The sequence below is a fragment of the Pseudophryne corroboree genome, chromosome 9, assembly GCF_028390025.1.
Source record: "Pseudophryne corroboree isolate aPseCor3 chromosome 9, aPseCor3.hap2, whole genome shotgun sequence".
Taxonomy (NCBI): domain Eukaryota; kingdom Metazoa; phylum Chordata; class Amphibia; order Anura; family Myobatrachidae; genus Pseudophryne; species Pseudophryne corroboree.
The window spans coordinates 3,645,830-3,662,089 of record NC_086452.1 but is presented as its reverse complement, the minus strand read 5'-3'; the positions used below and the strand labels follow the sequence as shown (position 1 = coordinate 3,662,089).

Sequence of the window (16,260 nt, the reverse complement as noted above, 5' to 3'; positions counted from 1 at the left end):
CGGAAGGGTAAATTCATCACCTTCCTCCCCCATCCAGAAAGCTTCACACTTATCCTGATTGATTCTGGAGCACGAAGCCTCAGAGTACTCACAGATAAGATGTTCCATGCCACGTGCCTCTGCCACAGATGACAGGACCACAGTAACATCGTCTGCGTAGGCCACTACCCTCAGCGGTAACCCAGGGCCCAGCTGAACCCCTGCCACAGCACCACTCTCAATCCTCCGCACAAAAGGATCAATTGCAAATACATATAGAAGGGGGCTCAGGGGACACCCCTGACGGACACCCGAGTCGACCGCAAAAGCAGGGCCCACCCAGCCATTGACAAGTGGGAAGCTCTCAGCCTGATTGTTAATGACACAAAGCCAATCTACCACCCTCGCTGGAAGACCATACCTCTCCAGCACAGCCCACAGGTACTGATGATTAACTCGGTCAAAAGCCTTGGACTGATCCAATGCCAGCAAATACTTACCCCCTTTTTTCAGCACGACATTGCTCCACAGCCTCCCGGATGCCAAGGACAACACTTAAGGTGCTTCGGCCTTTTACAGTGCAATGCTGAGACGGAGAAAGTAACAGCCCGGAAACTTCCATCAGCCGATTAAAAAGTACCTTTGCCAGAATCTTTCTGTCCGTATTGAGAAGAGCGATGGGGCGCCAGTTCTCAACACGCACCGGGTCCCTACCTTTAGACAATAATATGAGAGCAGAGGATCTCATAGAGGGAGGGAGTGATCCCTTACCCAGGCTTTCATTAAATACCTCCATGAGATGAGGAGCCAAGATGTCTGAAAAAGCTTTAAAAACTTCAGATGTTGGCCCATCTGGGCCTGGAGATTTTTTTATAGACAAACAGTCTATGGCTTTCTTGACCTCCTCCACTGTCACATCACTCCCCAAAGAGTCAAAAGAAGGATCAAGTTGCTCAAGCCCAGGTGTCTCCCTCAGAAACTGATCCATCCTCTCTCTGATGAGTGGCTGCTCAGACAAAAGGCTGGAGTAATAGGACCTGATGACTCCCAAAATACCCTCCCTGTCTTCATGAAGAGTACCCTGGTCATCAAACAGGCCCCGGACCTCCCTCAAATCAACTGATTTTCTGCAACTCTGGTAGGGATCAGGTGAGTGGTACTTTCCATAATCCCTCTCCAGAATCAAAGAAGCCAGTCGATCGTACTGATATTCCTTCATCTGAGCCTTCACCCGGGAGATTTCCCCACTATCTCCACGCTCAGAGATCAAGAAATCCAGTTTCTTTCTCAGGCTCTGGTAGATACATCTTTTTGTCAAGTTTTTCCTGGCTACCAGCCTTTGAAAAAGCCTTCGAGTCCTCTTTTTACACTCCTCCCACCACTCAGACCTACTCCAACCAGCCTCCAGAAGTGTTTCCTGTAGTTGAAGAAAGTCTCTAAAGGACTGTCTAACTCCCTCCTCCTTTAGGAGCTCGGAATTCAAACGCCAAAGGCCCCGCCCTTTCTGAGGGGTTTCCGAGACGTTCAAAGCAACACACAGAAAAACGTGATCGGAGAACTCTACTGCCTTTGTCTCAGGAGGCAAAGTTTTCGAGGACTCCTTAACAAAAAACCTATCTATCCTAGACCTACGACTACCACAATGATAGGTGAAACCTGTGAGGTCTGGGAAATGGTGAACGTGCACATCCACCAAACCAGCCTCTCTAACCATGCTAACTAAAAAATTGGAATCATAGCCCAGGGTCGCCTTTGTGTCCCCTATGTCTTTTGGCCTAATGACGGTGTTAAAATCACCTCCAAAGACAATCTGCCGGGCCGTAAAAAGAAACGGTTTTATCTCCCTGAAAAGACATTTCCTATCCCACTTTGAATGGGGCCCATAGATGTTTATTAGCCTCAGGTCATGTCCTCCCAGGTTGACATCCAAAACCATGCGCCTACCTACCTGTAAATCTATAATCCTGTGCACGTTTACCATATCAGTAAAAAGCACTGCCAACCCACTGGACGCCTCGGCCGCAAGAGACCAGAAGGAAGGCCCCCGCTTCCACTGACACTTGGCCCGATGGAGTGTGGCCAAGTCACCTACCCTGGTCTCCTGCAAAAATAAAAAGTCAACATCAACCGTGTTGAAAAAAATCGAAGGCCAAGAAACGAGCACGTTCAGAAAACACGGAAGCCACATTAATGGTGGCATATCGTATAGGTTGGGGATCCATGTTTCTTGAATTATAGAGGTAGGACCCCATTCACTTTTTCTTTGCTTGTCTTTTAGAATCCTCGTCCGAGGACCCTACTCTTTTATACGTAACCCCGAAGGGAAGAACATCCTCATCGGACAAAGATTTCTTCCACCTCCCCCTCCTCCACCCCACCAACAACTGAGACCGCAGTCTCACAGAACAGACCCTTAGATCCCTCTACAACAACACCCTCCCTAATATCACACCCCTCCCCATTTGCAACCCTGTCTGGGGGAGGATCCGGATCAGGGGCTTTTGGGGCAATAATACAAGAACCGCCCCCAGGATCATCCCCACCAGAGAACGCCAAAGGAGAATAGGTAAGGCTCCCCGCCTCAAGGCTAGGAGTCTCCTCCACCACAATCACCTCTCCCGTAGATTGAGGGGCCTTCCCCTCTGAACTCTGCACTACCTCAACCTTATTTAATAGCGGTCCCAAGGCCTGGCTTAACTCTGTCCCTGTAGGATCCCACTCTAGATCCCCCTGAGATCTATCTAAGTGCTTGGTTTTGCTCTGAACTTTACCACATCCCCTGTTTAGCTTTGACCGTAACTGCCACCCCATCAACAGACAGATTAGAGGTGTTTCGGCTTTTTACTTTTAGAAGTATTCGGAACAAACACTAACTCTTTTCCCCCAACCATGACTACCTCCCCCTCATCCTCATCATCAGCAGAGGACAAAACGTCAAACCTATTAGAGCATACAACATCCACCCCCCTCTTTTTCAGCTTCTTCCTCCTGCCTTTACTCACTGCCTGAAAAGATGCTTCCCCCCTTTCGACCTGGACTTTCCCTACCCCATCAGCTTCTAGTTTCCTCAACATATCCTGATGCTGTAAAGCAACCACCATGTTATCCTCATGACTGGGCCTGATTTCTAGTGCCTCCTCAACCACCCCTGCATCATGATTATGCAATGCTTTAGGGCACCGACTATAGGGATGGCCATCCGCTCCGCAGAGATTGCACCTCACCTTATTACACTCACGGGACCCGTGCCCCATCTGGCCACACAAAGCACATTTAACAACCGTACAATCATTACTAAGGTGGCGAAAGTTACCACACTTGTGACAAGTTCTGGGCTGCCCAGGATAGAAACACTGAAGCCGGTCACAGCCAATATAAGCAGCAGATGGTATGTGCTTAGTCTCAGCCCCTACCTGGTGCAATCTCACAAAGGTCGAATAGGCACCACCCCAGACCCTCTTAGTGTAATCAAATGTCTCAAGTGGGGACAACACTGTGCAGGACCAGGACAACCAATATGCGATATCCGCGGACGGTAGTGACTCAATGCGCACCAGAACAGTAATCTTTACCCTATCCTGCCTGGTGATGGTGTTGGTTTTAAAATGGCAGTACGGCTCCTTGGTCTTGTTCTTCTCCCATTGGGAGCCAAAAGCTTACAAGCCATTCAGGGAGAGGAAGCTCAGATCAAAGTCAGGAGTTCTCACCGGATGGATGCACGCAAAAAGGTCTGCGGCCCTAAAACCCAGCGAGAATACTATATCCAAGAACTCCAACTTTGAAGGAGCCTCCCCTTCCCCTACCCATCTAAACTGAACCACATTACGCCTTTTTATAGGCTGACCCCCACTTACCCCAAGCTGAGGACCAGTACTAGCCCAACCAGAACCCTCCAAAGTTTTGGCATATGAACCAGATCCTGGTCTAACCACAGGAGAGATTACAGGGAGACCCTTGGGTGCCTGAACATTTACCTTCTTACTGACCTCTATACCCGCACTACCAGCCCCACCAGCCATCCTAGTTTGGTTTGCCTGGATCAAGCTTACGGCCGCTAAAGCCCTCACAGGCATATCCATATCTCCGTAAACTGTTTCTACTAGTGTAGTCTCCTCAGGGGTTAAGCTGCTCTTATCAACTGCAGGCAGTCCTTGGGCCAATCTTTGCCCAGTTTTTAATATGGCTTCATACTCCGGAATTCCCATTGATGCAGTTAATGATGTCACTCGTGATGTCACACATGATGCGTCTTTGGCCCCGCCCCCCTCAGCCACCACAGCGACTAAGCCAGAGCCAGTCGCTGCTGGCTTACAGGGAGAGCCAGCCTCAGCATCTACCACGGCCCGCGCCGTCCCCATATCCGCAGCTTCAGAGACAAGTGCATCGGGAGCAAGTCCACAGGAAGCAGTAGCAGCCACCAGAGCTCCGGCACCCGCCGTCACCCCGGCAGCCACCATGCCCCCTGCACTGCCACCACCCAGCACTCTCTCTGGGAGAGACGCCTCCCCCTCATGGAAAGCACAGGATGACGTCATCGCAGGGTTCCCCTCGGTATCCACGGCACCAGACGCAATCCCAGAGGTTTCACCTCCATCATGGCCCACGATATCCACCACTTCCTCCGCAGTCTGGCTGCCCACCTCCATGTCTTCCACTGGAAATATGAGCCCAGATGCCGCCACAGAACCCGCCGGGACCGGGCCGCCATCACATCCGCCATCTTGTCCTGGTATGGACTCTAGCAGTGCTTTTTCCTTTTGCAATAGAGCCTGATCCTGCAACATTTTAATCCTCTTTTTAACTGCAGCCAAACTGTCATTCAGCTCCCAAAGTTCATCTTTCAGGGCAACTCTCTCCCATCTGCTGCTACAGTTACGCCTTCTTTTTTTTATAAGTAATGCGGGAGTATATACGGTTCTGCTCCATTCTTAATTCCTCTAGACTCATATTCATGTATTTATCACTAGAGGATGATGAATCCTCCAGGCTGCTGTCAGAAACCTCAGCATCTCCACCTGCAGCACTAACCCCCGCCCCACCACAGGCAAGCTCATTCACCTTATCACCTCCCTGGGTTACCTCACCCAGAGAGCCGGCATCCTGTGGTTTGGGGGTCTCCAGTTGGGGATCCGGTTTCATCACCGGACCCACAATCACTGGAAACGCTGTACTGTCCAAATCCTCCAGCACTGAGGCTTCCACTGCAATCGGTAGGTCAGAATTCCCAGGGCCTCCCTCAGGCCTTGCAGCCTGGGACTCTCCATCATCCTCCTCCCCAGGAGGATCCATCCTCCCCTGGGAGGCTCCCAGGGGAAACACTGCAGGCTTTTAAGAAGAACCAGGGCCTAGGAGCTATACACTGTGCACCTGTGTAGAATGTCCACATGTATATACTGCTGCACCTGTGTATAATGCCCACATGTATATACCGCTGCACCTGTGTATAATGCCCACATGTATATACCGCTGCACCTGTGTATAATGCCCACATGTATATACCGCTACACCTGTGTATAATGCCCACATGTATATACTGCTGCACCTGTGTATAATGCCTACATGTATGTATCGCTGCACCTGTGTATAATGCCTACATGTATGTATCGCTGCACCTGTGTATAATGCCCACATGTATATACCGCTACACCTGTGTATAATGCCCACATGTATATACTGCTGCACCTGTGTATAATGCCTACATGTATGTATCGCTGCACCTGTGTATAATGCCCACATGTATATACCGCTGCACCTGTGTATGCGCACGGCATCCATTCACGCTATTGGAGAGAGCTGGGGGAAGCCCCCAACAGTGATGCCGTTGGCCACGGACGCCCCCTACAGCAACGTCTGTGGGCCGCACCGCCCACTAAATTTACATGGCCGTGCGCACTGCAAAATATGCCCCCGGAGCCCTGCCCTATTTCATTTCTAGAGGGAACACTAGGCAGGTGTGGAAGAAATACGGGCAGGTACTTATCCATCATGAAATACCATCAGGAAGGCATCTGACTGGCTCAAAATGTAGCGTAAAGAAGAACAAGGAGTCCTGGAAGTGATGATATGGCCCCACAGAGCCCTAATCTAAACATCATGGAGTCTGAGATTACGTAAAGAGACAGAAGGATTTGAGAAAGATACATCCGCAGAAGATCTGTGGTTAGTTCTCCTAGATGTCTGGAACAACCTCCCTGCAGAGTTCCTTCAAAAACTGTGTGCAAGTGTACCCAGAAGAATTGATGCTGTTTTGAAGGCAAAGGATGGTCACACCACATACTGATGATTTACATTTCTCTTCTGGTCATTCACTCTGCATTTTGTTAATTGATAAAAATAAACTATTAACACACACACAGCACACACACACACAGCACACACACACACAGCATACACACACACACAGCACACACAGCACACACCAGCAGATGAGTGCGGTGAGAGGGGTCTCATATTGATGGCTCACCTATGCCGCCGGCTCTACCATACCTGCTGGTGATTGGGGAAGTGTTTCATGGCTTCTAGCAGTAAGTGAGTGACATCAGCCAGGAGCTTCACAGGCATGCCGGCCGCTAGGTCCTGCTTGGTGAGGTTGAAGACACAGGCGCTGGCCGCCAGCTGCACAGGTAGGTTGGTTGGGTGGTTTCTCATGCCGACCACCACTAGCTGCAACATAAAGAGCAGAGATAAAGCCTGGTCTCCTGAGGGAACCTCATGTATGTGACGGGAAGTGTTACCTTCAGCATCTCCGGGCTGGCTTTCTCCATGATATGCGTCAGACTGAACAGGTGGAAGAGCGCCTCACGCACAAAGAAGGATCGCTCGCTATATCGCCGTAGAGCTTCTGCGATCTGGGTCTGATTGGCTTCTCCAGACACCTGCACGTACACACAGAGAAAGGAGTCACAGTAAGATATATATATATATGATGTACAATATACAGCGTATATTCCATAGCAGGAATGTAAACTCCCGGGCTGAGCGGTTACCGCATCCTATGAGAGTATAAGGGCGTGCGCAGGTTGTGAGGACAACGCTGAGTGCATGGGGCAGCTACTCCGCAGAGTCTACACAAACCCAGGTGTATTCCTCCTCTCCAGGTGCAAGTCCTGACAGAGGGGGTCATTCAGAGTTCATCGCTAGCTGCTTTCGTTCGCTGCGCAGCGATGATGCAAAAAAAACGGCACTTCTGCGCATGCGGCGCACACGCGACGTACTTTCGCAATGGCCGATGTAGTTTCACACAGGGTCTAGCGAAGTTTTTCAGTCGCAGTGCTGGCCGCAGAGTGATTGACAGGAAGGGGGCGATTCTGGGTGTCAACTGACCGTTTTCAGGGAGTGTTCAAAAAAATGCAGGCGTGCCAGGAAAAACGCAGGAGTGGCTAGGCGAACGTAGGGCGTGTTCGTGACGTCAAAACAGGAACTGACGTCTGAAGTCATCGCAAGCGCTGAGTAGGTCTGGAGCTACTGTACTCTGAAACTGCACAATCTTTTTTTGTAGCCGCTCTGCGATCCTTTCGTTCGCACTTCTGCTCAGCTAAAATACACTCCCAGAGGGCGGCGGCTTGGCGTTTGCACGGCTGCTAAAAACAGCTAGCGAGCGATCACCTCGGAATGACCCCCAGAGTCTGGATTACGCCCCCATAGCTCTTTTATACAAATCAGACTGTGTTCTCTATCCGACCCGCGGCGCCAGACTAAGCATATGTGTACAATAACGACAGGCGACCCGAGTCTCTCTAATGCTCCATACGTCCCAGCAGGTCAGGGGTCAGCCAGCTGTAATTACCCAAACACATGGAGTCACTTACATTCTGTACAGGAACCAGATCAGTCCCTTCCCTCTAATAATCTGCACTACAGGAATGATCATACAGATTGGAGGCACTTTCTGGCGGCTGATTCTGCCGGAGTGATGCTGTCGGGGGTCAGTAGATTATAAACCACTAAAAGCTGCAGGATAGTAGCTAAAATAATTGCACTCCATCAATTATAGGTAACTTCTGGCACTTGATAAATGATATCACTTTACTGTATCGTACAATAAACTCTATTACAAGTACAAACCTAAGCAGAGAGGGCAAAGTATAGGGCGTCTTACAACCACATCCTATGCAACTACCGCGCGTGGGCACCGTAACACGCACTCAATGACTGACTGTGGGCATATCTAGCAATATTAGGAATTTTGACTCGTTAAATATAACTTCTTCTCGCTGCAATAAGAAATGATAATATGGTACTTACCTGGTGTCTCTTGCTGGGACACGAGCACTACCAAGAGCTAGAAGTAATAGCTACTGCTTCGCTTCCAGGTAGGTGCCCGGCGAGGCTGCGCAGCAACAGCACAGGCCAAAATGTAAGGGAGCCACCCCTCTAAGGAAATAAGCGGAAAAGAAGACCGTCGGCTACTATGGGGTGACGCCATCTGAGGAGGAGGTTACTTTAGGTAGTTTTGGGATCTTGGTAAATTTGCCCATAGACATCTATGGGGACTGGTAAAGGATAGAAGACCAACCACAGCGGTACCCTCATAAGTTCTACCATTACATAGAAGATGCGGACACACGCCCCTAAATCAGCACAGTATATAAATGTCGCACCTTAACATGCTCCTCTCCAGAAAGCTGCTCCGAGTAGCCGGCCTCGGTGGCCAGGAGTCCAACAAACTGGATCTGAGGGCGCTGCATGATGAAGGCCTCCACGGCTTTATCTGTAACATGCTTTCTCCCAGAGATGTCTAATGAGACCAAACCGCGCAGGATGTCTTTCTGCTCCAGCAAACGGCACGCTATGTCCGACGTGAACTGCTTGTCATCAGATATATCCAAGTGGCTGAGGTGCTTCAGCTCCTTGAGGACTTCCAGGATCTGTGTGGTTGTCATCTTTAGACACTTCAGATGGTGCATAGTGAGGGACTTGAGTCGGTCTTTGCAGCCCAGCAGCGCAGTAATGTCCGTTACGGAGGTGTTGGAGATATCCAGGCTTTCCAGTCTGGGGAGGGAAGCCACGTCTGCCAGATCTTCATTATAGAACAGGACGTTGGTGATGCTGAGAGCACGGAGTCCAGACAAGCAGCTGAAGCAGCGTTCATAGGGGTCCTCCAGAGACAGAGTCAGAGAGTTGAGGATCAGGCACTGGAGGTTGTCCCTGATCCATTTGCTGCTACTGAGCCCGCTAATGATGTCAGTAATGGTTATGTCGGCATTGACACCAGTGGCATCCAGTTCCACCAGTTTGTGGTGGCAGAAGGCTCGGAGGAAGGCTACCGCTGAGATCTTAGCCTTGCGGATACAAGCTCGCTTCAGTCGCAGCTGGCTCCCTCTGAAGATTCCTACCGTCACCTCGTTCAGTTGTCCTAGAGATAATGATAATACAGACCAGAGACTTATACTGGCAGGATAAGCATTGTACAGAATAGAGCGTTCTCCAACCCTCTACCGCCCAGCGAGTCAGACACACACCCCAAAGCATCGTATAAAATACAGGGCCCAGCGAGTCAGACACCCCCCCCAAAGCATCGTATAAAATACAGGGCCCAGCGAGTCAGACACACCCCAAAGCATTGTATAAAATACAGGACCCAGCGAGTCAGACACACACCCCAAAGCATTGTATAAAATACAGGACCCAGCGAGTCAGACACACACCCCAAAGCATCGTATAAAATACAGGCCCCAGCGAGTCAGACCCCCCCCCAAAGTACTGTATAAAATACAGGGCCCAGCGAGTCAGACACACACCCCAAAGCATCGTATAAAATACAGGGCCCAGCGAGTCAGACCCCCTCCCCCCCCAAAGTACTGTATAAAATACAGGGCCCAGCGAGTCAGACACACACCCCAAAGCATTGTATAAAATACAGGGCCCAGCGAGTCAGACACACACCCCAAAGCATTGTATAAAATACAGGGCCCAGCGAGTCAGACACAAACCATCATATAAAATACAGGCCCCAGCAAGTCAGACACAAACCCCAAAGCATCATATAAAATACAGGGCCCAGCGAGTCAGACACAAACCCCAAAGCATTGTATAAAATACAGGGCCCAGCGAGACAGACACAAACCCCAAAGCATAATATAAAATACAGGGCCCAGCGAGTCAGACACACACCCCAAAGTACTGTATAAAATACAGGGCCCAGCGAGTCAGACACACACCCCAAAGTACTGTATAAAATACAGGGCCCAGCCAGTCAGACACAAACCCCAAAGCATTGTATAAAATACAGGGCCCAGCGAGTCAGACACAAACCCCAAAGCATCATATAAAATACAGGGCCCAGCGAGTCGGACACACACCCCAAAGTACTGTATAAAATACAGGGCCCAGCGAGTCAGACACACACCCCAAAGTACTGTATAAAATACAGGGCCCAGCCAGTCAGACACAAACCCCAAAGCATTGTATAAAATACAGGGCCCAGCGAGTCAGACACAAACCCCAAAGCATCATATAAAATACAGGCCCCAGCGAGTCAGACACACCCCAAAGCATTGTATAAAATACAGGGCCCAGCGAGTCAGACACACACCCCAAAGTACTGTATAACATACAGGACTCAGCGAGTCAGACACACCCCAAAGCATCGTATAAAATACAGGGCCCAGCGAGTCATACACACCCCAAAGCATTGTATAAAATACAGGGCCCAGCGAGTCAGTCACACAACCCAAAGCATCATATAAAATACAGGGCCCAGCGAGTCCGACACAAACCCCAAAGTATTGTATAAAATACAGGACCCAGCGAGTCAGACACACACCCCAAAGCATTGTATAAAATACAGGGCCCAGCGAGTCAGACACACACCCCAAAGCATTGTATAAAATACAGGGCCCAGCGAGTCAGACATAAACCCCACAGCAATGTATAAAATACAGGCCCCAGCGAGACAGACACAAACCCCAAAGCATTGTATAAAATACAGGGCCCAGCGAGACAGACACAAACCCCAAAGCATTGTATAAAATACAGGGCCCAGCGAGTCAGACACAAACCCCACAGCAATGTATAAAATACAGGCCCCAGCGAGACAGACACAAACCCCAAAGCATTGTATAAAATACAGGGCCCAGCGAGACAGACACAAACCCCAAAGCATTGTATAAAATACAGGGCCCAGCGAGTCAGACACAAACCCCAAAGCATTGTATAACATACAGGGCCCAGCGAGTCAGACACACACCCCAAAGCATTGTATAAAATACAGGGCCCAGCGAGTCAGACACACACCCCAAAGCATTGAATAAAATACAGGGCCCAGTGAGTCAGACAAACTCAGGTTATTTTTATAATTGCAGTATATTAGTATTTATATGAAGTGGGCCGTTGATCTGCTATAATACTAGAAAATATTATAGACCTCACCTACCAGTGGGACATTTAATACTGGAAGCTCTGTCCACATTCCCCCCTTCCACCCAATCACACACATTAAACCCTGACAAGATGCTGGCCACTCGGCTTATACTGGGCATATATTCATTCATGTAAATGAAAATAAATAAGACAGAAAAAGATGTTGTACGCTCCTGGGCTGACAGATGGAAGCCCTGCTCTACTACATCAGATTGCAGCTCCTGACACAGGTAAACTAGACGGGGGATGCTAGATACGCTGTGTAAGACTACACCTGTGTGTAAGGAGCGCCCCCCCGTGTCAGACACACCATGACGCACATGTGATACAGACACAGCGTTAGAACGGAGTGATAACGGGGAATAAAGGGCAGAATGTAGATTACTCTGAATGGCCATGGTCCGCAGCAGCCGATCCGCAACCTCCTGGGGAAACATGGCCGCATCTTGCAGGCAGAAGGTTCCATCCGGTCTTTCCCAGCAGAACTTTTCAAGGTGAGAGCTTAAGTAATGCAGGGTTATGTCAATCAGCGACTTGGGAGAGGCTTCCTCCTGCGGGAGAGAGACATGACTCATTCACAACATGCATAATCATATACAATACAGCGCAAGAGCTTACAGTCTAAATACTCACCAGCGGTACCAGTATGTAGTGTTTGGTCTAGCACCATGAAATTAGTGGGGAGGGCAGATTTTAGACATGATACATCACAACAGCTACTGTTTGCCCTCCTCACTGGGCAGGCGCCGGGTGCTAGAACACAGCATGCTGTGCTAGAAGGGTGTAGTAGGGTACGCCGGCGGCCGGCATAAACTGAAGACCACCCGTACTAGAACGCAGTATGCTGTGCTAGAAGGGTGTAGTAGGATACGCCGGCGGCCGGCATAAACTGAAGACCACCCGTACTAGAACGCAGTATGCTGTGCTAGAAGGGTATAGTAGGGTACGCCGGCGGCCGGCATAAACTGAAAACCACCCGTGCTAGAACGCAGTATGCTGTGCTAGAAGGGGGTAGTAGGGCACGCCGGCGGCCGGCATAACCTGAAGACCACCCGTGCTAGAACGCAGTATGTGTGCTAGAAGCGTGTAGCAGGGTACGCCGGCGGCCGGCATAAACTGAAGACCATCCATGCTAGAACGCAGTATGCTGTGCTAGAAGGGTGTAGTAGGGTATGCCGGCGGCCGGCATAAACTGAAGACCACCCGTGCTAGAACGCAGTATGCTGTGCTAAAAGGGTGTAGTAGGGTACGCCGGCGGCCGGCATAAACTGAAGACCACCCGTGCTAGAACGCAGTATGCTGTGCTAGAAGGGTGTAGTAGAGTATGCCGGCGGCCGGCATAAACTGAAGACCACCCGTGCTAGAACGCAGTATGCTGTGCTAGAAGGGTATAGTAGGGTACGCCGGCGGCCAGCATAAACTGAAGACCACCCGTGCTAGAACGCAGTATGCTGTGCTAGAAGGGTGTAGTAGGGTATGCCGGCGCCAGCATAAACTGAAGACCACCCGTGCTAGAATGCAGTATGCTGTGCTAGAAGGGTGTAGTAGGGTACGCCGGCATAAACTGAAGACCACCCGTGCTAGAACGCAGTATGCTGTGCTAGAAGGGTGTAGTAGGGTACGCCGGCGGCCAGCCTGTACATGTATGACTCACATGTTGTCCTGTCAGCCTGTACATGTATGACTCACATGTTGTCCCTCCAGTCTGTACATGTATGACTCACATGTTGTCCCTCCAGTCTGTACATGTATGACTCACATGTTGTCCCTCCAGCCTGTACATGTATGACTCACATGTAGTCCCTCCAGCCTGTACATGTATGACTCACATGTAGTCCCTCCAGCCTGTACATGTATGACTCACATGTAGTCCCTCCAGCCTGTACATGTATGACTCACATGTAGTCCCTCCAGCCTGTACATGTATGACTCACATGTAGTCCCGTCAGCCTGTACATGTATGACTCACATGTAGTCCCGTCAGCCTGTACATTTATGACTCACATGCAGTCCCGTCAGCCTGTACATTTATGACTCACATGTAGTCCCGTCAGCCTGTACATTTATGACTCACGTCTGTCCATGTATGACTCACTTGTTGTCCCGTCAGCCTGTACATGTATGACTCACATGTGGTCCAGTCAGCCTGTACATGTATGACTCACATGTGGTCCCGTCAGCCTGTACATGTATGACTCACATGTTGTCTGTCCAGTCTTTACATGTATGACTCACATGTTGTCCTGTCAGCCTGTACATGTATGACTCACATGTGGTCCAGTCAGCCTGTACATGTATGACTCACATGTTGTCCTGTCAGCCTGTACATGTATGACTCACATGTTGTCCTGTCAGCCTGTACATGTATGACTCACATGTTGTCCTGTCAGCCTGTACATGTGTGACTCACATGTTGTCCTGTCAGCCTGTACATGTATGACTCACATGTTGTCCTGTCAGCCTGTACATGTATGACTCACATGTTGTCCTGTCAGCCTGTACATGTATGACTCACATGTTGTCCTGTCAGCCTGTACATGTGTGACTCACATGTTGTCCTGTCAGCCTGTACATGTGTGACTCACATGTTGTCCCTCCAGTCTGTACATGTATGACTCACATGTAGTCCCGTCAGCCTGTACATGTATGACTCACATGTAGTCCCGTCAGCCTGTACATGTATGACTCACATGTAGTCCCGTCAGCCTGTACATGTATGATTCACATGTAGTCCCGTCAGCATGTACATGTATGTCTCACATTTTGTCCTGTCAGCCTGTACATGTATGACTCACATGTAGTCCCGGCAGCCTGTACATGTATGACTCACATGTCTGTCCATGTATGGCTCACATGTTTTCCCGTCAGCCTGTACATGTATGACTCACATGTGGTCCCGTCAGCCTGTACATGTATGACTCACATGTTGTCTGTCCAGTCTTTACATGTATGACTCACATGTAGTCCCGTCAGCCTGTACATGTATGACTCACATGTAGTCTGTCCAGTCTTTACATGTATGACTCACATATTGTCCTGTCAGCCTGTACATGTATGACTCACATGTAGTTCCGTCAGCCTGTACATGTATGACTCACATGTTGTCTGTCCAGTCTTTACATGTACGACTCACATGTTGTCCCTCCAGCCTGTACATGTACGACTCACATGTTGTCCCTCCAGCCTGTACATGTACGACTCACATGTTGTCCCTCCAGCCTGTACATGTACGACTCACATGTTGTCCCTCCAGCCTGTACATGTACGACTCACATGTTGTCTCTCCAGCCTGTACATGTACGACTCACATGTTGTGCCTCCAGCCTGTACATGTACGACTCACATGTTGTCCTGTCAGCCTATACATGTATGACTCACATGCTGTCCCTCCAGCCTGTACATGTATGACTCACATGTTGTCCTGTCAGCCTGTACATGTATGACTCACATGTTGTCCTGTCAGCCTGTACATGTATGACTCACATGTTGTCCTGTCAGCTTGTACATGTATGACTCACATGTTGTCCCTCCAGCCTGTACATGTATGACTCACATGTTGTCCTGTCAGCCTGTACATGTATGACTCACATGTTGTCCTGTCAGCTTGTACATGTATGACTCACATGTTGTCCCTCCAGCCTGTACATGTATGACTCACATGTTGTCCTGTCAGCCTGTACATGTATGACTCACATGTTGTCCTGTCAGCCTGTACATGTATGACTCACATGTTGTCCTGTCAGCCTGTACATGTATGACTCACATGTTGTCCTGTCAGCCTGTACATGTATGACTCACATGTTGTCCTGTCAGCCTGTACATGTATGACTCACATGTTGTCCCTCCAGCCTGTACATGTACGACTCACATGTTGTCCCTCCAGCCTGTACATGTATGACTCACATGTAGTCCTGTCAGCCTGTACATGTATGACTCACATGTTGTCCCTCCAGCCTGTACATGTACGACTCACATGTTGTCCCTCCAGCCTGTACATGTACGACTCACATGTTGTCCCTCCAGCCTGTACATGTATGACTCACATGTTGTCCTGTCAGCCTGTACATGTATGACTCACATGTTGTCCTGTCAGCCTGTACATGTATGACAAGTGCTGCTGCGTGTGTATGATGTGTGTGCGGGCCCTCAGGCCGGCACACAGCTGCAGCAACATACTAAGCACACGCATGTACGCGGACGAGTGCGGGGGGTGCTCCGGGGTACCTACCATGGCGGCTTCCGGCGGCTCGGGCCCCGGCGCACCTCGGGCTGCAGGAGGCGGCGGGGAGGAGGGAGCACAGGCTGAGCCGGGCCCGGGGAGGAGGAGGCCGAGGAGGCCGGACGCAGCAGCAGCAGCAGCAGCAGGCAGGGAAGGGAACGCGTTGCCAGGTAACCGCTCTTAAAGGGGCCGCACAGCACTTGTATGGGCGCACGTCTGTGCTGTGCCCGCTCTGTCCACTGGGTGGTGCTAGAGGCCGCTGGTATATACAGTCTGTGTATGTGCTGCTGCTGCTGCTGAGTTACCCCACTGACCCCTCCTCCAGTGTCTGCTGCTGCTGAGTTACCCCACTGACCCTTCCACCAGTGTCTGCTGCTGCTGAGTTACCCCGCTGACCCCTCCTCCAGTGTCTGCTGCTGCTGAGTTACCCCACTGACCCTTCCACCAGTGTCTGCTGCTGCTGCTGAGTTACCCCACTGACCCTTCCACCAGTGTCTGCTGCTGCTGCTGAGTTACCCCACTGACCCTTCCACCAGTGTCTGCTGCTGCTGAGTTACCCCGCTGACCCCTCCTCCAGTGTCTGCTGCTGCTGAGTTACCCCACTGACCCCTCCTCCAGTGTCTGCTGCTGCTGCTGAGTTACCCCACTGACCCCTCCTCCAGTGTCTGCTGCTGCTGAGTTACCCCACTGACCCCTCCTCC

The 16,260-nt window shown here is 50.3% G+C and overlaps 1 protein-coding gene across 2 annotated transcripts in view; it reads right to left on the bottom strand.

Moving 5' to 3' along the window:
* Positions 1–15,731, bottom strand: part of ZYG11B (zyg-11 family member B, cell cycle regulator) — a 148,635-nt gene extending 132,904 nt beyond the window's left edge. The window contains exons 1-5 of one of the 2 annotated variants that reach the window (XM_063938894.1): positions 15,569–15,731; positions 11,726–11,891; positions 8,580–9,334; positions 6,714–6,854; positions 6,466–6,642 (exon numbers count right to left, since the gene is read on the bottom strand). In XM_063938894.1, coding sequence (XP_063794964.1) covers positions 6,466–6,642; positions 6,714–6,854; positions 8,580–9,334; positions 11,726–11,891; positions 15,569–15,571 — 1,242 coding nt within the window. In that variant the 5' untranslated portion in view covers positions 15,572–15,731. Of the gene's footprint in view, positions 1–6,465; positions 6,643–6,713; positions 6,855–8,579; positions 9,335–11,725; positions 11,916–15,568 lie in introns of those variants that run through there. The other variant, XM_063938893.1, reaches the window with a different exon arrangement.
* Between the last annotated feature and the right edge of the window lie 529 nt (positions 15,732–16,260).